Below are 21051 nucleotides of genomic sequence, written 5' to 3' on the forward strand. Positions count from 1 at the left end.
CAATGGGATGAGTTTGCATCTGCAGACGGAGAAGTTGGAGAGTATCACCCTTTCCTGGCAGCTCAGCGCAGCCCGGCTCCTCCGCTGCTCCAGCCCGGGCGAGTCCGGACCTTGCCCGCAGGTTTAATCCTGCTACCGCCGCACTACACCCCAGCCCGCTCCCGGTCCGCCGACCCGGCCCGGCCTCCCCTCCCTCCCGAGACCCTCCCGCCGGGGGGCAAGGGGCGACGGGGCAGCTCCGCCATCACACGGAACACCCGCCCCAGGAAGGGCCGGATCCCGCTGCCAGCCACGGCCGGAGTCCCTCGCCGCCGCCGCTGCTCACCGCCAGTACACCCCGCCCCGTCCCCGTGTCTCCCGGCGGCCGGGGCCGACCTGCGGCACCGTCCCGTCCCTCCCCCGCCCTCGGAGGACAGCGCCGGCCCCCGGGGAGTCGGCGGGCGGGAGCGGGATGGAAACTTACTTGGGGTTAGAGGAATTCCAATATATGGGGTCTAAAACGATGGACCGCGCCAGTGCAGTTCTGCATAAAACCATCACGGCTCCCCAGCAGTACTTCCAGGCGGAGGCATCTCGCCTCCGCGCTGCCATGGTCGCAGGCGGCACCGAGTCCCTCCCCGGAGCCTCGCCAACTCCGCCGTGCGCCTTCCCACGCACCTGAGCAGCAACAGCAGGGTGGGTGCCCGGTATCCCAACAGCCGGGACGACTGATACGGAAAAAAGAGTAATAAAAAAAAAATTGAAAAAAATCACACAGTAAGAGTCGACGATGCACTTGGCGAGAGCTGCAAGCAGATCTACTGAGTCATGTATGCCACTCGCACGTAGGGATATCTCCTGAGAGGTCAGATCCAAGCTACCTCCGAAGTAACAGCAATAGCAAAAAAATGCAAACGCCTCAGTCCTTCCTCTTAGTGGGGGTCTCCCGGCTGCCTTGGAAGATGCCACTCAAACTGCCAACTCCCATTTGGATCCAGAGCGCCATACGCGTTCACAGTGTCTAAGGCTCGTGTGAAAAGGAGTAAAACAAAAAAATATATCTAAAAAAAGGTAAAATAAAGGATGGTGGGAGAAATAAAAGGGTTAGGGGAAAAAGGACACAGCTTCGGCGGGAGATTCCTTCTGTATGTCTCTCACTGGTCCCCGCAGTTTGCAATCCGCACGGGCACCAGCCCGGGCTGTTTCAGGCAGCTCGGAAGCAACCGCGAGTCAATAAATCCACTCCGAGTCAGCTCCCCCAGTCCCGAGGAGGCGCATCCACAGGGCTCCGGCTTCCCCGAGGGGCACTGCTGTCCTTGTCGCCGGCAAAGACCACGGAGCGGAGCAAGGAAATAAACAGGGGCGGACAAAAATGATTACAAAAAAAAAAAAAAAAAAAAAAAATACCAAAACCAACCAAAAAAACGGCGGGGCGGGGGGGTCGCAGCGTCAAATCGTCCCTCTCCCGTTGCGCGATCTGCAGTGCGCGCCGCGGCGGCCGACTGAGGAGGAGGAACGCTGGGCGCGGGACTTGCGCCACCGCGCAACCCAGGGCGGAGGAGAAGGAATGGAGCGAGGGAAGAGGAGCGGCGCCAGCCACAGTCGTTCCCACCGCGGCGCTTCCAACCCCCGGTGCCGCCGCTGCGAGCTCCCAGCGCAGGAGCGCGGCCGGCAGCAGCGCGCTGCCGTAGCCATATAAGCGCGGCCCCGCTGCCCCGCCGCCGCCGCTCATAGGGCCGCCGCCGGGCCGCCGCGCTGGTTGGGCGCCGCGCCTGTCACTTACCGCCGAGCGGCGGGCGGGGCCGCGCCGAGCCCGGCCGAGCGGGCCGGCAGGTAACACCCCCCGGCCCCGCCGCGCCGCGGGCGGCCGCTGCCCGCCGTGCGCGGACAGTCCGCTCGCTGTGACTCACACCAGGGCTGTGCGGGAGGCGCGGCGGGTCCAGATGGAGCGAAATCGGGCGGGGGGGGGGGGGGGGGGAAGAAATTAAATAAGCATTAAAAAACAGCCTTTGCTAAAACTGTTTCCCAAGTACACTGCCGTTCAAAGAGCGGGAAGCAGCGGCAGGGCCGGAGGCACGGGGCTCCCCCACCACCCTGCCCGCTGCTGCGAGCGCAGCACCCCGGGGGAGCGCACTGCCGGCGCTGCGCGGCAGCGGCCACCTCCGCGCCGTTGCGCGGGAAAGGGCTGGGCCGTGTTCCCACTGGCGCGGAGCTCCGTGCACAACTTTCTGCGGGTTCCCTGCCGGGAAGGAGGCCTGAGGGTGCTTCCGCGCTCGGTTCCTACTGGCCCTTCCCACGGCTTCTGTGAGTTTTCGAAGTTTATCTGGTTGCGCGACTATTAGCCACGGGCCGTCACTGAATAAAGAAGAGCCGGACATGCCGAGCCCCTCAGAGGGATGCAGAACGGCGGGCAATGCAGGGCTCCGGGGCCGGCTGAGGATTCCCTCCCCTTTCTCTGGCGATTGCTCAGAGCCTCTTTCTTCCCCTCTAGATATTCGTGGGAAGGGTTCGGACACAGTTCGTTTTCAGACGCCGCGTATCCCACCAACACGGCACCTGGCCCTTTTATTTCATCCTATCATTAATTTCTGGCCAGAGGCAGCTACCTGCGGGCAGCGCTGGAGGTGTTTTCCCCGCGGCTTCGCAGGTCCCCCGGGAGGTGCGGAGGGCGCCGGGGGTCGCGGGTACCCCCGACGCCGCCCTCGGAGCCCGACACGCCGCGGCTCCCGCGGCACTTCCACGGGGACACAGCTCCCACTAGCGGCCAGCGGCTGCCCTCCGCAGGGGGAGCGCTCCCGCTCGGCGGTCCCACTCCGCCCTCCCCCGCGTCCTGCCCGGTCCGGCGCCCACACGGTTCCACGGCAAAAGTCGCCGGCAAAAGCGAAACAGGGCGGCGGTACCGCTGCCCCGGGAGGTGGTACCGGGCTGGGGAGGCGGCACACACGAGGGGTCCACAACGACAGCTGTACCGAAGCTAAACACGTGTGGTGTAATGGCATAGTCGCTCCTGTGAAATTAAGGGGGTTACCGAATGGGGTCCACAACGAGAGCTGCACCGAAGCTAAACACGTGTGGTGTAATGGCATAGTCGCTCCTGTGAAATTAAGGGGGTTACCGAATTTCTTCCAGTAGAGACTTCTTGCCAAAATAGTATCTGCAGAAAGGATTAAAAGTGAAATCCCAGGAAATTACGGCGCTCTTTCTGCCATTTCCCTACCTTTTAGTCGAGGCATGCAAAGAACATGCTACCAAAGACCCTAATAAAAAGCCAATTTCGCATAATTTTTTTCCTGAAGAAATATGGGTATTCGCTTAAAAATCGGCTTCGTGGTGGTGCTTGTCCAGCTTTTAGACGAACGCCAAGAAGCTCTTATAAGGAAAACAACTGGCAGTGTAATTTATTTCCCTGATCAATTTTGGAACCCAGTGTTCTCTTTCGACCCCTTTTCAACTGAACGAGTGTTTCAGCCTGGCAGAGCCCGCTCCTCCCGCCCGCAACAGAGGGGAAAAAAATTGGACGCGCGCTCGAAGCCCCATAGATTTTGTGTTAATTGTGTAGGGTTGTTCCCTAATGAAATCTACCACTCAAGAAAACAAGGAAATCAGTTTGCTTTTCAGACAAAACATCGAATACGTTTTAAGTAAACTGCTTAATTAAATTTAATTTGCAGTGAGGAAGGAATTGCAGATCCGGCGACACAATTTGGTGGAAAAGGATCTGATTCCCGGGACGGAAACTTAGCACTCAAGTGGGAGCTTAGGTATCTATGCACACCGAGGGGCATCAAAGGAGAACTTCACCAATGAGGGGAGGAAAGTACTTAATTATTAAACTTTTAAGCAAATGTGTGGTGTATAGCCGGTCGTGAGGCAACGTAAACACGGAGCCTGATCAATGCTTCCAGAAACAGAGACATGCAAAAATAGGTCTATCTCAATTTTGTGATGCTGCTGCTTCTGTTTGTTTAGAAGCAAAAGGTTACGAGCGGTGTTTTGTAAAAGCTGTGAGTAAACTGTGACCTCTAACTCTTCGTATCCTTGCTTTAAGTAAACCAGAGGAAATGAAGAGCCCTGGTATTGTCTGAAAATATCCTCCTGTAGCTAAATATATCACACGGTTCCTATTGTCCAGTGCCTAATCATTTTTACGCAAATACAGCTGTTTTACTCTACTGTCCAGCATCCTACCGATGCACACTGTAAGAGTAAAAAAATCCGCGTTAACAAAATCATTTTTCAGTAAAAAACAAGACAAAATTGGGCACTTGTTTCCGAGATAACCTAAGAAACAAAGATTAAGACATCCAAAGAAATGCGGGCTCGGTGGCTACACGGCTCAGGTCACCCTTTTTGGCCGAGGAACCGGTCCCTGCGGCTGGGGTCGGGTCGCAGAGCCCTTTCAGCGCTGCAGAGTTACGGTTCCGAGCAGGGCCGGGCCGGGCCGGACCAGGAGGCGGGGGCCGGGCGGGGGCGGGCGGCGCTCTGAGGGGCTGCGGCGGCGCGGAGCCCTTGGGCAGCCGCCCTGCGACCGCGCTCCTTCCCCGGTCTCGACCCTTGCGCCCGCTGCACCGGCCTCCAGCCTTTCCGTCTCGCTTCCGAGAAGGGCCTCGGACACGGGAGAAACGTAAGAGTAAAGGTTGGGGACGGGGATTTCAAAGCAAAAATGCCGACGAATGTTCGGAAGTTAGAAATCGGCTTCGGCCGCCGCTTCTCTGGGGGCTATTTCAGGAGGAGGGCCCGGCAGACATTTCGGGTTTCGCAAGGAACGCGGTTTCCTTACAGACGAACACACAGGGAACAGGCTTCTGGGGGAAATCCTGCCGCGGCTGTGGGAGCGGCGCCGCGGTCCCCCAGCGCCCGGGCGGTCCGGCTCGGCGGACGAGGATGGACGCACAAATGGACAGATGGGTGGATAAGCGCGGCCAGAGAGCAGGTGAGACCTGCCTATCCCTTGCCTTCACTGAAAAACTGGGACTTAGCTGTTTGCACCGCTTAAACCTTTATTTCCTGTACCTCACCCAGGGTTAAAAAAAAAAATCGTGTTTTCACTTTCTTTCCGACAGTAATGTGGGGAATAACTACACAGATACTACTGGCTCTGGTACTACAAAATCTATAACGAAGGGCAACTAACCTGAATGGGATCAGGATTGGGCCCACAATCCCAGATTCTCTTTTAAACATCAACCAAAACATGAAAATTTTGAAGCGGAAAAGCTCACCATCATTCATCATTACATGAAAATGTACCAATTTTCAAAGTCGAAAAGATATAACTCAATGGATACAATTACTGCTAAATTCAATAAAGAGAAATGATCACAATTGATGCTTATTGACTTAAATGGATTGTTTATAATTTGTGCAAAAGGCCAAGTGTGCCAGATACTTGAAACAGCTCTTCATTCACACCACAACAGTGCATTTTCTGCACTTATGGTAGAGTAAGTACATATCTAGATGTTAATTTGCCTTCTCCAGGTCTGTTTCATAACCGTAGTTTTGGTTAACCATAGCTTCTTAGAAAATGAGCTTGGCTTTTCCCAAATACAGCCATAGAATTCAAGCAGCCTTGTAATAAGTCAGAGAAGACTCATACATCCAAACCATGCATTTTGACTCTGTTTGACTTAATGCCAATTCTCAGTCCCAGTATTTGAAAACAAAACTATTTACATTATTCTACGGTCTGTGATATGAGGGGTAAGAAAAATGACCTGGGATCAAGCTTCTGCCACACAACTGGCCTTTTATTATCAAAGGGGATCTATGTCCTTTTGAGCAGAGCTGATGCTGAGGCAGCGTAACCCTTGATTCTAAGTGTCAGTCCAGGGAAGATGATTGCAAGCATGAGGTTGTTCAGTACTGAAATGTCAACAGGAGCTTGGCACTATTAAGCAGGTTAACAAAACGGTGGGATGGAAAGAGGGGTATAACCCTGAAAGGCACACGTGGCAGGACCAGCATGAGAATGGAACAGAGGTGCATGAAAGTCACGGTTCAGCTCCTGCTAGACTGGCGCATCAGTCCGAAACCAGACCAACCCAGGCACTTCAACCCTATCCTCCTGCCTTGGAATGAGCCTTAGGCACACAGGCTGCTCCAGTTCTCTTCTGAAATAAATCCCCTCTGTTGTAATGCAGCCTGGAAGGTGTTTATTGACTTGAATTTTGCCTGCACTTGGACCAAGCTGAGACCCTGCAATGACAGAGCTAAGACCCCAAGTGCTCTGAAAATGTTTAATGACATACTGCATACAGTTAGAAGTGAATAATAACCAACACCTCCGTATTTGGTGTACATGCAATAAATGGCAGAACTCAAAACAGTCCTGAGAGCATATTAATAGCATTGCAGAGGGGGATACCAGCTTCAAGTCAGGAAGGACAATAGATAGGGTGAGGTGTGTGAGGTGGCACATAGCTCAAGAGAAAAGGAGACATCAAAGGTAAATCCTTCTTTTTCAAGACAAGATAGGAATAGCTGAAGTCTTGATACTTTAGTGAGATTATACATACGTATGCAGTTGCTTGGCAGTTTAGACATCTCACTAACTTAACTGTCTCTGCTTTGCTAAGCTTCAAGGATACCATCCCTCCAATACATCTTAGGAGTTAGCTTTCCACTTGGGCTTGGAAAAACAATGATAAATGAACATGTGAAGTTCAAATGGCAGTTTAGCAAATCTCCAAAGTAAGAGCACATGTTTAGCGTGCTGCTCTAAGGCCTTCCACGCTCCTGCCTTTGCCAGACAGATGCACTGTTTCGTATTAAAATAATTATCCAGGACATTTATGAACGTGCTTGGGAAAATTAAGATCTCTTCTGTTGCCATATAAGGGAAATGAATACTGCTCAAAGTAGGTGGCAACAAAAATGCCTACCTGCCTCCCTGGGGTGGTCAACAACACACAAAACCCCAGAATAACCCAAGACTTGTCTAACCAAAATTTGAAGTTGAAACTTCAAACTGTAATGAAATAAAAATTCAACACCCAACACAATCACCAACAGCACCTTCTCTATGTAGGTTTATATCCTCCTATAGATGCATATGAGGAGCTCACAATTTAAACACTACATAAATGTCAGCCTATGTTCCTACATACTTTGCATTAAATGGATATGAAGTCCTATGGGAATATAAGAATATCCCAAGTTCTTACCATCAAATGCCAACTTGCCCCCTTCCCAAACTGTGTGCACTATTTTCCTAGAAATCAACAGTATCTCTGAAGTCCTACAATAATTTTAAAAAGAAAACCCAACAATGCAAACGTAACATTCACCAACACCAGGTCTGCAAAGATCTAAAACTTAGAGAATGCCTTAGGACAGCAAAGAGACAGCAGATTCCACCAACTGAACTTCTACGCAACAGAGGAAATGAAACCAGACCAAACCAAAGACCTAGCTGCTTTCCCTTTTTTTTTTTTTTTTTTTTTTTTTTTTTTTTTTTAAAAGGGCACTGGAAGGAGAAACAAGTAGTGAAATGTGGAATGGCAGAAGGGGCAATCTCATTAGGAATGGGCATTTTGTCCACAAGATAGTCCTAGAGGTGGGACTGAAAATAACCTGGTAACATCTAAGCCTACACAATATTAAATGCAGAAAACAAATGCTGCTATTTAGCAGCAAATTATGTGATGCAGAACAAAATGCTTGATACCACAGCTGCATGTATGATTACTTGGCTTCTTGCTTTTAGAACAGGAAACAAAACTGCATAGGTCTGTTTTGAGTATTGACTTTTAATAGCTTGTTTCTCATAAGGGAACAGGGGATGTTTTCTGTTTTAGAAATACAGGTATCAGTTGATCTTTAAATACAGCCTGCTCCTGCCAACAGGTCATGTACATGATTTATTTGGCTTCAGCTTTTGTTTTTATGCATTAAGCAACTTTCAACCTTCTTTTGTAATACAATATATAGACAAATTTAAGTACAGTAATAGTGTAGGTATTTTACCGTCTTCACATTTTCTTGACATACTGGACAAAGTGATACATATAAGTCTGCCCCCAAGCCCCAGTTTCATACAAAGCATGTTGAATACTGCTTTCAGTGGCACATTCAACTTGATCTCACATTTAATTTGCTAAATCTACAGAAACAGACCCATTGGAAATATCAGGAATTATTTCCAACTTTGTCCAGTGGCATTCAGATGCTCAGGCAACTACCGGTAACTTTCATTTTATGGTTACTACAGATGTTCCACGCTGACAGGAAAAAGAAAGTTTTAGAACTGGACAAGCTATAGTAATCTAGGTTTTGGTAGAGGAATTACATACAAAAAGGGGAACTTTATATATATAGTTTTCAATCTGTAGTTTCATTTTTCAAAATAAAACCTGTATATATAAATGGATAATATTCAAGATCTGTATAACAGTTGCTTTCTGGCTAAAACAATATATTTAGACAGAATCTCACTTTCTGTTTTTCAGTTCAAATATACTAGCCAGTCCAGTCCTTTGGGAGAAAAAACTTCCATTTTTAAATCCTTTAGGATCCATCAGATTCATTATATGGTAATGACCTTAACTTATACAATATATTATATTATGAAGTGAACTGAAGGGGTTTAGATATTGGAAGTATTGGTTTGGGTGCAGTAAGCCAAACAGCCGTTTAAACATGATACTACAGCTGAAATAAGTCTCTGTCAGAATAAAAACCAACATTCATAAAAACAGCAGCAGCCATCAATAACATTCACAACTGCAGGGATTTTTTACTGTGTGTAATTTTGCATTATAAGTAGAAGCCACAATAGTTTAAAGCAAAATTTAAAAAAATATCACTATAGTCTTGAATTTAATAATGTGAATTTTCACTCTTGTAGCCGTTTATAGAAGTGTACTAAAAAAATTTACTTAAACATACGAATTTAAGACTTTCACTTTATTCGGCAAATTGGTTTATTTACACAATGGGGAACGCTGGTTGAATGCTGTCAATGTAATAAAAACAAATCTAACAGAGACAATACCGAACTCTCTATGTATTCATAGCAGAAATGACAAACTATTTCCTTACCTGTATCAGGAACATCAAGCGCAACAACGGGACAGTATCATAGGACACTGATTTAACAATAAACCACAGAGGTCCAGTAATACTATGGCAATTTACTCATGTATTTACTGACTTTAAAATAAAAACATTAAAAGTCAGCAATACCCAGTATAAAGTTCTGTCAATTATCAGAGTCAAACTCTGATGAGTAGGTCAGTAAAACCTTATCAGATCATCCACAGTTCATTAAGTGACATGAGTTGCTTCAGACCACCAATACAGAAACAAAATTGATGAAAACAGATTACCCTCTAAAAGTCAACGATGATCTGGTAAGGGTTTAACTTAATGGAAGTTTAAAAAAAAAAGAATTGCAGAGCACAGCCCCTATTAGAACAAGCTAACTTTCCAACTTTCAAAAAAGACAAAAAAAATTTGAGAGAAAGAAAAAAAACCAAAAAACACTTCAACATGAAGCTACCATACAAAGTTTTTGTTTGTTTTCCTTTTTTTGTTGTTTTTTGTTTGTTTCTTTTTTTCTTTTAAGAGTTCAGAGTTGAAATTTAATCCTGGCTTTTTAGGGAGAAGGACAGTTTTGGCCTAGACTTTCCTTTGCCCAGGATAATTTTTTGCTCTTCCTTTTGCTGACGCTGTCTCTCTTGTTCTAGTTTCATCCTCTCCTCATGAATCTTTCTTTGTTCTTCAACAATTTTCAATTGTTCTTCAGCCTATATAGGAAAATGGTAAAATTTAGGCCAGCATATTTTGCAGTCATAAAAGCAATTTACAAGTCCATATTAGCTTCCAAACAGGTCCAATCCTGCATAAGTATGTAAGCAGTTCTGCCTGAGCTAGGTGCCATAGTTGGTTTCAGTGAAACTATTTATAAAATGGTTATTTGAATTAAGTTTAGAAGAAACACTGAGAACTTTCTACAGCTAATGTATCGAAATCTGGAGTGCTTACATGCCATGTTTTTCAGCATTGCTTTGCACATAACATTATATTTTAATTAAGGAAGACATTAGATACATACAGAAAGTGTCCCAACACTTGTCACGTGTAAGCTGAAGTAACATACCTTCAGGCTGAGGTCTCCCTGCTCCAAAACCCATCTAAAAACCCCTCCTAATCCAAAACCATCTTCACTTGATTTGCAACTTGTCGATCCTTACATTGACCTATAATTCTTACAGCTCTCTCAGTGGTCTTCTAAAGGTGCTTATAGTTCATTACATCAGTCAATACTTTAAATTTTCCATTTGTCCTGTTTCCACCATAAGAGGTTGAGAAGAGGGTAAAACAGAAAGATCTAAAACAGATGTAGTTCAAGCAAAAAGATTTAAGAAGCCTCATTTTTATATGAAAGATGTGCAACTACTTGGGCAATTGAAACTGACAGAGTTCAATCAGAATTTAGAAGCAGCTTAGTTTGTCTTATCATCAATTGATTAGAATCAGGTAATTCATATTGCTTGTTTTCATGTGGCAAGCATCTGATTAAATGGGCTTGAAGACCAACAAAAGTTAGACTTTCCTAACTTACACATCTTAAGCTTATGCTGAAAGTCCCTTTCAGCACTTCTACATCAACATTATACTAGAATCAAATCTAGTTTGTACTTGTCCTGCTCAACAAAACAGAATTAGTCACACAAAGCTGAACACATTTGCAAACTTACTTCAACATTCCCCATGAGATACAGCTAAAACGTACTTTTTAAATTCTGAAGGCAGACATTTCCCTTCTAAATTAACTGCATCCAAACTGTTTTACCGACCTAGTGTTACTGCTAAGGATCTGGTCTTTTATGCTCAGGGGAAGGAAAGCAGCGTTACTGATGGAACCAGCAATATGCAAGTTAAACTCTAGAAAGGGTTGATTTGTTTAAGTGTCGCAAATCTGGCAGAGACACCTGTATTTCCCTACAGAACAGTTAAAAACACCTTCACATACCAGTTTAGCTTGTGCTTCTGCAATTTTTCGGTTATTCTCTTCTAGTATTCGCTCTAGTTCCTCACGCTTTGCACGCTCTTCTTCCTAAAGGGGAGGACAGGGCAAGATGTTAGTAAAGTAAAATACTCATTTCTGCATGTTCACTAATCTTTCTCAGAATTCTCTTGTGAACTGACTTAAAGTGGCAGCTTTACAGCCACCTATTTTGCCTCACAACGGTAAACTGTGCAGCCACTAAAACTGGTTTCTAGTACTCAATTTAAATCATCCCGCCCAGTCCAAACAGCAACCAACTAAACCCTCCCTAATCACAGAATCCTGACAATTTATTACTAGAATTTTAATATCACACAAATCAACAAGGACAACTACAAAAACTGGATAGTATTTACCAAATTAAAAAGTAATATAGAAAATATAAATAAAGTGAATAGTTTGTCTCACCAATTAAGTATACCTACGTATTCTTTACCTATACTCCTTTAATCAGCATTAAAAGTTGAATATTTACTGTCTTGTCCAGTGTCCTGCAGAGTGTGCTCCTCGGCTGCCATACGCGCCAGCTTCCTCTTTAAAATGATTTGTACTGTTAGCTTGGCAATACCTGCATCAGCAGCTCAACCATTTATAAAGAAACAACATACAAGGAAGGCTGAGCTGAGGAATGCAGATGTTTATGGTAAGAAGGAACAAAAATATGTAAATCATTCCTAAGGCAAACAATTAATAAGAAAAATACATTTACTGTTAGTGAAAAATACAAATGGTAATCCATACTTCATGGAGCTATGGGCTTCTTTCATGGGGAGAATGGACTTAACATTCAGTCAGTATTTTGACAATTTTAAGACAGCTGAAACTGTCTGCAGTATGAACTTGGAATTCAGGAGTCCAGGGAAGGCAAGATCAGGAAATAAAGCCTTTTAATTGTTGTTTTCTTGGTGAATTTTATGGAACTCTGTTATGCAACTCAAATATGAAGACTGCGTGAAAAATTTTGAAGTGTTTCAGTTCACATAATATATATCCAAGTTATTTTTATATTTGGAGGATTTAAAGTTAGCCAGAGGTTTGTGTCTGTGTAAGAAAAAAAAGTTAATACGAACAAAGCAAGCATATGAAAACTTCTTACTATGACTAGTAACCAGCTACTAGCTAGCACACTTCACTCCAGGCATGGAGGTTTATTCTGCATTACAAGGAACTGGTGGGACTTCTCCACATGACAATGACGATACCAAAAATACTTTCTTAAAAAAAATCAAGTCATCCATCTGTTCAAATGAAAACCTCTAAATATTATGAATTTGCTGACTATGGACATGTAAACTCAACTTAAACTCTTTGATATTAAAGTCTGAATTTGAAAAAAAAAGTATAATTTATTGGTTTTAATATTTATTGTAACTTAGCATTCCATTTGTTTCCATTTAATTTGATACTATGTGACTGACAAGCCACATCTAGTACGAAGGGGAAAGCTGCATTGCTACTGTCTCTCCTTTCGTAAGCCAATCAAAATATTAATTTAAAATAAACTGTGTAGGACGTACAGAGTGAAAAAAGCATTTGACACTTAAGACTATTTAGCACAAATTTCCTCTACAGTTTGAAGTTTGTCTTGAAATTTCTAGATCCTGGAATGATTGGTGCAGGCAGGCATCAAAGCCTTTAGTAGCAAATTACTGTCTCACAGAAAGACATTTTCAGCTTCTGCTCCAGCTGCTGATTAAAAACCAAAACAAAACAACAAAAAAGCCCCAAAAACCCAAGTCACATGTTCAGCTTGACTTCAGACAAGGGCAACCTGCTCTTTTATAACTTCTAGGGAGAAAAAAAGGAGTTGTTAGTAGTTATTAAAAATGGATATAATGATTTGGACAGAGATCCTTCGTGAAGACATGGATTGGCTTATGCTTGAAGTCCCAGAATTAGTCCAATGTAAGCTCAAGGAAAATGTTCATTTTAAATGAAGAGTAAGAAACCTATTTGTTAAAGACAGGTACTGCAGCTCACTGCTGGACCCTGCTTTTTGCCTGACTGAAGGCAAAAGCCTCTTACAGTCTAGGTAAACAAAATGAAACAAATGAAGGATATATAATTACAGATTTTTCAATACCCTTCCCCAAAATGAAAGGACTGCTGATAAATCCTGCAGCCATGGCAAAAGTTTCAAACAATTCTGAAATATGTAGGTCAGTTCCTTTAACAATCAAGTATCCTTGTTCAGGTTTTAGGAGAGTAACTGTTTAAATATCAGTGAGCTCCTCTGAATAGGCTAGAAATTAAGTTTCGCAGCAATGCAAGTTTGTATGAGAAGGGAATTAGATTTGCTGTATTCCATCTCTTTCTGAACCGAACAGGAGGCACAAACCGACACTGAAAGTTTTGCCATGGACTGTCTCTACTTTCCAAACGACCGAGCGTTACCTCTCTGGCTTTTTGTGCTGCAAGTTCAGCTTGTCGCTGTCGCTCGAGTTCTTCGAGCAACTGTTTTTCCATGATGCGCTTAGCCTCCTCCACCCTGCGGAGAACCTCTCGCTCAATCTCATCCTTTCTTTTCTCCAACTCTTCTTCTACGCGCTTAGCTACAAGTTCTTCCACTCTTCGAGCAGTTTCTTCCTCTATGAGTTTCTCTTCAATTTCTTGTTGACGACTGCAAAATGCAAACATGAGAATTACATTTTTAATCAATAATGTTTGCACTGAAACAAACTCCTTCAACACACAGCATCAGCCATGCTACCGAATAACTTCTACACATAGATGATATATTTAAAGAATATTTTGCCCTACATCTAAAGAAAGTGAATATTCAGGCCATCAATGTTCCTATCACAGGAAATCCATTCAGACCACACCATATTTAACATCTTTCTATATACTAACAGACTAAATTGAAGACAACTTATCCTACTACTTCTTGATTACAATTAGGGGGAAAAAAGAGAAAAAACCCCAACCTAAACCAACAACCACAACACCATGCCACCCTCCTCAAAAAAATCCAAACTCCACCCAACTTTGACCATTATTCACCCTTCAGGAGTTTAAATGGTCTCAATTTTTCACATATAGTAATAATATCCTGTAAAATCTTGTCATAAGGCCACCACCTTAGAGGCACCAAACTAATTTCCAGTATCTTAAAATAGAAGACAGAAGCAATAAAATTTGTGATTTCAATATTTTAGCTAGAATTCTAGGTGTTGTATCTGTAAGCTGGTTATCCAGTCATTTACCTTAACAAATTTCAAGTATTTCAGCTCTTAACTTTTTTAATGCAGCACTCGTGTTTCTACCATAACGATACAAAATAAATTATCAACAGTACCAAGCACTAAATAAATCCTTGCAAACTGCTGCTTTCCATGTTCTGAATTTTGGAAATATTTTTAAATGTATTGTCTTTATTTTAATTTAGCAGCAGCATCATCATTTAGCCTGATCACTACTTTAATTTTTCATTAAAAAGTATACAAATATACTAGGTAAATTTGCAGGTTAATTACCAAATACAGAAAAACAACCCAGGTAGTAATCACTGGTGCAACATCGCAATTAAGATATTCAAGGATGACCAACAGAGAATATTCTGTTTTTCATGTAGTACTATTTACTTGGAATTATTATGAGCTTTGGGGAGAAGACTCTTGGTTTTAAACTTGACACTGAACTTTCATTTTAAATATTCCATGAAGTACCGAACAATCTTATGAAACTTATCTTCTGGCCTGTCAGCAACACAAATCCAGGATTCAGAATACCAACTACTGTTGTAATATCTTAATATTCTGTCATTTTCAGAATGTTTGCATTTTCCTATGTCATTTGGAAGATCCTTCCTAATCTTATGTGAAAAGTAACTAATTAAAAAAAAAGTTACATAATTTACCAACTTTTAGATGACCTAAGGTACAATTTGCAAATATGCAATAAGGAGATGATGAAGTATGGATCACTCATCTACATACATATGGGAAATAAAAAGGTGAAAGGCTCCCAATTTCCCCTGTTCACGTGTCATCTTTTCAAAAGTATACTGAACTAAGTGGATCTCCTTCCTAGAATGTTTTGGAACCCTCAACTCAATCATTCGGCCAGAGAATACCAATTTTAGTCTTACGATCCCCCAGAGACAGCAATCTTAGCTGGGGGCACATTAGGCCAGCAGTCACTTTTTCAAAATGGACACAAAATATCTTGAGGTGATTTTTTTCAGAAAAAAAACCCCAAAACAACATAAGACAAACAAAAAACCTAGACCACTCCCAGAAAAATGCATCAAACCCATTCTGAAACCCATTTAAGTGTTATCGCTGCCAAGCTATGACCCTTTGTAGCCAAACGTTTAAACATCCTTTATATACTAGGTATCATTTTATTTTAAAAGGTTTTCTTTCCCTCTTACAAGTATTTATTCAGCAGCAGTCTCACCATCCTGTACCAATACAGCTTAGCATACTTTAGTGTCTGTTCTAAAGAAACAATTCATCATAAAGTCCATATTCTCATGTTTTATTAAACTATCATAGCTTTATGTTTAACATCAGGAAATCTAGGAAAAAAGTTAGCTAATTGAATAAAGATAGTGCATTGTTACAAAAATACCATGACACTCATGTCTGAAATAGATTTTCAAATATCCTCAGCAACTGATGATGTACTCAAATTAAGCACTGTGCCTGCACACATTTCATTCTTCTCATTCCAACAAATTCCACTCAAATTTAATTAAACCAATCAAATGTATTTTTAGCCTTGTAGGCAATGATAATATTACGATGACTTAGACCTTATCAAGAAAATAAAATTATAAACACAGATATAAATCTCGGTGATTTATTCTGCAGTATACCAACTTTTTCTTTTTTTTCTTTTTTTTTAGATCACATGAACTTACAATATTTTATCATTTCATCATCCTGGCCTACTAAGTTATGATTCCAGAGCAACAGATAAGTCACTAATGTAAAAACTATTTTTAGTATGATCCATTTACTTCTTAAACACTAATTGTATGAAATCTGCAGAAAAGAAACCACTTATATTTCACAAAGTTTCTGAGGGGGAAAAAAGTCATACTTGCAAGGCAAGAAAATGAGCATTACAGGAAAGGGCTGAAGTTAGGCTGTGTATTGAGATTTGAACAAGACATGAGAAGAAGAAAGTCACTTCCAATCTATGAAGTGTTCACTGATTTATTCAATCAGAAAGGAAGTACTTCTTTCATTATCTAACATGAATCTATACTAACATACAGAACACAATTCACAGATAACTTACTGAAATACCATACTTTTCTACTCTACTAAGTTTTATTGCTTTTTCTTTTTAAAATTTAAAGTGTATTGAAGGAGTATCAAAATTCCATGCCCAATTGTTTCCAATATTGATTCTTCCTCAAATGTGTCTACTATTCTGTAGCAAGTATTGCTCAAATATCAAACTCCTTCTATACACACTTCATGAGCTGTAAAATTTCAAAGCTAACTTACATAGAAAATTTACTTACATATGAACTAAAACAGCTTGTGAGTACTAGAGTAAACTATTCATTCTATTCTCAAATTCTTAAGCACATTCCAGTTCTTCATTGTAGATATGCACAGAATATTTTTCTTAATTTAGGTACTGACTAAAATTCTAAACCACAAACCGAGGATCAGTATGTCAAAACATGTCAATTTCCACGTGTTTGTGTTACTGTGGAAGTTTTTGATGACATCACTGTCAAAACCCTGAAATTAGCAAAGGTGATTGTCTTCAAGCAAAAATGAAAGTGACAACTTGGGGTCACCAAGCCCGACAATGACAACTAGTATTTCCTGAGAACAATATGGCTGAAGTAAAGCTCCACCTGAGAATTAACGCACTACTTGGCTTCGCATGTACAAACAAGTGCTATTTCTGAATTAGGTGGTCCAATGAGCAAAGGTAGTGATCACAACTGTTCAAACCGTTCTCCTCTCTGCTGCATAAAGGTCTGTTTTATAACTTTATACGTTGCTAAACATATTAATGCACCGCCATTATTAAAGTAGTATTTATATCTGCAGACTTAATAAATAACCACACTCCCCATAACAAACTGAAAAAAGGGCAAGGTTTCAAATGAAACAAGTCACCGGATCTCACCGTCCCATTTGGCAAGAAAGTAATCCCACAGTGTTAATATAGCAGCTGCACAGTGTTTCTTGAAAACCTCAGTCGAGCAACTCTAGGTGCCTCCGCTCGACGCGTAACAAGCTCCACGCCACCGAGGGGAGGGGCGGGCGTGTGGAAGTGCAGCACAAAGCCTCAGGGGCGCCGAGGCCTCCGCCGCAGAGGGAAGTTTAGGAGCAGCGCAGGAGGGAGAGACCAGCGACGGCGGATGGGAAGCGGGCAGAGCCGGCCGGGAGGGAGGAGGCGTGCGGGGGGCTCGCACCCCGAGTGGGCGGCTCCTACCGCACCTGAGGGAGCCGGGCTTTGAGAAAGGGGCGGATGGCGGGAAAACAGGCATTGGTTAGGCCTCAGCGAGGGCCTAAGCGCCTGTACCCAGCCGCAAGCGGCCCTAGCCCACAGGAAGAAGGCGCGGAGAGAGAGGCACCAAGGCACGGAGCACCTCCCTTCCTCCCCCATCCCTCACCACCCCTCTCGTCCCCAGCGCAGGCCCAGGGCTCACATTTTCCGCTGCCGCTCGAACTCCGCTTTTTTCTCCTCCTCCTCCCTCTTCTGTTTCTCGTCCAGGCTGCTGCGCTTGCTCACCGTGCGCCCGAAGATGTCGATACGGTCGGGGGGGGAGGAGGCGCGGTCGCGGTCCCGGTCCCGGTCGCGCCGGGAGGAGGGGGCCGTGTTAGAGCGCGAGCGGGAGCGGGACTCCCGGCGCCGGTTCCGCTTGCTCTCCCGGGACTTGGAGCGCTTCCGTGCCCGCTCTTTTTCTCGGGAGCGGGACCGCGATCGGCTCCGGTTCTTCTTGTTGTGCTTGGAGCTCTTGGTGTGCTTGGAGCGGGACGAGCTCCGGCTGCGGGACCGACCCATCCCGGCAGAGGAGAGGAGAGGCCGCGCCGGCGACCGCTCGACCACCCCCGCCCCCTTTGCTAGCGGCGCCTGAGAGAGGTGCGAGGAAGCTCTGCGCGCATCAGCACCGCCCGGGCGGGCCCTTCGTCCTCTCCCTTTCCACCGCTTTGCGCTGCGAAGAGAAGGAACAGGCCCCGGGAGCGGGAGTGAGTCCGGACGCGGCCAAGATGGCGGCCCTGGCTAAGCAGTGACTCTCCTCTCCCGCCCCACAATGCACCGCGCCGCGCCCGAGCTGTTCGCTCCCCTCCCCACCGCCTCCGGCGCTGCGGCGGAGGAGCCCGAGAGCACTCGTCAATGTTCGGCAGCCAATGGCAAGCGCCGCTTGGAGCGGGCCTCTCGGCAGCGATGGTGGGGAGCGCTCCGGCCGAGGGGTTGCCTGAGAGAGAATTGCTGGGTTTCCTTTAACTGAAAGTTGTATCAAGCATTGAATATTTTCTTTTTCTTTTGTTTTGATACGGGAAACAGAGGGAATTATCAGTGCAGATTACGGAAGTTGCGAAAAACGCTTAAAGGCCCCACTAAATTGTGAAAATTAGTTTTTGAGTCCTCTTGCACCTCTGTGAAGACCCATCCTTAAAGGGAACGAATCACCTGAGATTCGTAAATGCTCATTGGTAGAAAGGAACGACAACAGTCAGAGGGTCGCAAACAACCAGAAGGTTTTATCAGTGAATTACACACACTTGGCAAAGAAATTAGTATGTTAGTCCCATGGCAGTGGGTTTTGGATAAAAGGGCAGGGTGAAAGGGAAGAGAGGAATTAATGAGGGAAAGAAGAATTAAAGCTGAAAAAGAGGTCATCAGTTTTGGTTCCACCGTCGACCCAGCTGAGGGAATGTCAATCCTGATTTCAGCGTCCATCCAGCTGTGTCGGTCTGGCCGATGAGATGCCCAGGGTCCTAGGGGTCTGTTTCCTTCTAGTTTGTCTCCAGTGTGGCATAGGGAAGGGCTCTCTTGGTCGTATTTAAATGTATTTACATGTACATGTTATTGTCCATTGTTAGCAACAGGTGTGTAGGCATAGAAGAGTATGAACTCAGTGGTATCCAGGTCAGGCAGAGACTATGAACTCAGTTGTTCTATAGGCATGTGTAGGATGTTTTTATTCCAGTTCTGCCGTGTAATTGTTAGCCATTTCTACTATAACAAAATTTGGAACTGGCGTTATTCTTTATTTTAGTAAACTGGTGCAATCTATAGATAGTTAACCTCATTCTTTACTTTGAGCCAAAATTTTATCTCCTTGATAGCTTTCAGAACTTGTGTGCTTTTTTTTTTTTTTTTTTTTTTAAATAGGTCTGCATTTTTTCTAAGTACTTATACTAAGCTTGCAGAAGGTTCCTTTAGCCATTGGACAAAATCCACTCTCACGTTAAGATCTTTTCTTCTAACTAATTTGATTGACTTGCCTTATTTTTCTCAAAGGAAGACTTTCTTATTTTGAAACTCAGTCTATTTAGTACCAAAAATAAGTAAAATGGAAGCATCTTTCTGACAGGTCATTGTGCAAGTAATAGCTGAGTAAAGGACATGGTGAAACCTGCACGGCAGGAATTCCAGTGCCACAGGCCCTGGGCATACTTGTTTGTCCCTAGCCCTGGGGAAGCTCATGCAACAGGTAACTAAGAAAGTTGATAATCAGACCTTTTAGCCCCTCACCGGGTAGGTAAGTTTCTAGCTGGCACCTTTCCTGAAGCAATTTGCTACAAGTGTGTACTGGAGCCTTTAAATTCATACTGTGCATCAGGTTCTGGATAAAAAAAATATCATAATTTTTTTAGTACTACGTATCATAGCGGATGTACCAAACTTGACCTGAAATGTAGTAGGGAGGAAGGGGCAGAATTAATTATTTCACGGTCACTTCTAACTATAAATGAGTTTTAAAAATAATTTTCATAAACCAAGGTTTCTCCTTGGTAAAGTCACTCTAACCTGGACCTGTATTTATTGTTATTTTAGACAACCTTGGTTGTCTGAAGAAGTACCAATTTCATCAACAGATTTTTATTCCTATTTATTAATATTGACTCATCAGAGCTATAAAATGTAATATGCAATATTTTATGAGAACAATTAATTATGATAGATTGTGTGGAATTAAGGAATTATATAGAGTAATGAAATAATTTTCTCCAATCCATTATTGTATTGTTCCGTCTCATTATTTTTAAGTTTCCAAATAAATAAGAACACAAGATTTTTAATACCTGTAATAGTTTAAGGTCATTACTCTATTTACTTGGTTATTTATGAGGTCTAACTTCTAGTACTTCTGGAAAAAGCTCTTTTTCCTCTTGAAAAATACATTCCTAGTAGATAAAAAATTTAGCAGAAGAACATTGCTATCTGTGATTTCTCTTTACTTTGAAGTTTGGTAGTTGTTTGATTGTTTTTGGTTGTTTTTTTTTTAATTCTTCCACCTTATATTTCCCAGCTTAATGATAGTAAAATATTAATATTTAGGGTTTGTTTTTTTTCCCACCCAGATATAATTACAATTGATATGGAATTACAGTACCAAAAGGAACTTTTTAGTAAATACTAAATTTAAAAACTTTGTTTAATTACATAATTTAATTTCTTGTTTTCAGCTAATTAAAAAAGAAGATGGTAATTTCCCTTGTCAGTTTTCTTTCAAAATTTTCAATATTTGATTAAAGTCATGCAAATTTTTTTTTGATTAAATAATATTAGAATTGTTGTGTTTTTAATCCCTTGTAAGTACGTGTTTTATTCCCAGTTTGCAAGCCATACTGAATTTCCATGCACCCTTGTGTTTTTGCATTTTTTTTCCATTTAATGTATCTCCGTATATTAAAATGCATAATTTGCTTCTTAAAACGGTTGCCTTGGAGTTGGAAAATACCTTATTTGACAGCCAAATGGTGGCGTAATTAAAGCACCTCACCCTTCTTTACCTTGGCTGCTGTCATCACATGAAATCTCTCAACCCATAGGCATTTGGGGATAGCTCCATGGAGATATTGTGTTCTTATAATCTCCAGATTGTACCTGCTCTTGCTTACACTACC

General features: G+C 43.2%; 2 protein-coding genes and 1 long non-coding RNA gene across 4 annotated transcripts in view; 1 reads left to right on the forward strand and 2 right to left on the reverse strand.

The window, feature by feature from the left end:
• Positions 1–1654, reverse strand: part of EFNB2 (ephrin B2) — a 45681-nt gene extending 44027 nt beyond the window's left edge. Inside the window, exon 1 of the mRNA XM_048295940.1 lies at positions 464–1654. Coding sequence (XP_048151897.1) covers positions 464–591 — 128 coding nt within the window. The 5' untranslated portion in view covers positions 592–1654. The remainder of the gene's footprint in view (positions 1–463) is intronic.
• A 2799-nt stretch (positions 1655–4453) lies between these two features.
• LOC125322252 lies at positions 4454–5304 on the forward strand. The gene is made up of 3 exons (XR_007201905.1): positions 4454–4603; positions 4762–4912; positions 5043–5304. It is a non-coding gene; the product is annotated as an uncharacterized LOC125322252 (long non-coding RNA).
• A 2406-nt stretch (positions 5305–7710) lies between these two features.
• On the reverse strand, positions 7711–18238 carry ARGLU1 (arginine and glutamate rich 1). Of its 2 annotated transcripts, XM_048295941.1 has the most exons (4): positions 17622–18232; positions 13388–13613; positions 10958–11041; positions 7711–9728 (listed from the first exon to the last, which is right to left on the reverse strand). In XM_048295941.1, exons 1-4 carry the CDS (start codon positions 17975–17977, stop codon positions 9564–9566), a joined length of 831 nt encoding a protein of 276 aa, XP_048151898.1. In that variant the 5' UTR covers positions 17978–18232; the 3' UTR covers positions 7711–9563. The 2 variants fall into 2 exon arrangements, 1 of the variants encoding a protein (XP_048151898.1); XR_007201904.1 differs by lacking the exon at positions 7711–9728 and having other exon boundaries at positions 10992–11041; positions 11469–13613; positions 17622–18238.
• Between the last annotated feature and the right edge of the window lie 2813 nt (positions 18239–21051).

The sequence above is a fragment of the Corvus hawaiiensis genome, chromosome 2 (genome assembly GCF_020740725.1).
Source record: "Corvus hawaiiensis isolate bCorHaw1 chromosome 2, bCorHaw1.pri.cur, whole genome shotgun sequence".
In the NCBI taxonomy this organism is placed as follows: Eukaryota; Metazoa; Chordata; class Aves; order Passeriformes; family Corvidae; genus Corvus; species Corvus hawaiiensis.

Bases quoted from the DNA above. Each gene is read 5' to 3' on its own strand.
- ARGLU1 (XM_048295941.1), bottom strand. From the start codon at position 17,977: ATGGGTCGGTCCCGCAGCCGGAGCTCGTCCCGCTCCAAGCACACCAAG. The intron at 13,614-17,621 runs GTGAGCCCTGGG...TGCATTTTGCAG, and splicing joins TTCGAGCGGCAGCGGAAAAT to TCGTCAACAAGAAATTGAAG. The intron at 11,042-13,387 runs GTAACGCTCGGT...CCTCCCCTTTAG, and splicing joins CAGCACAAAAAGCCAGAGAG to GAAGAAGAGCGTGCAAAGCG.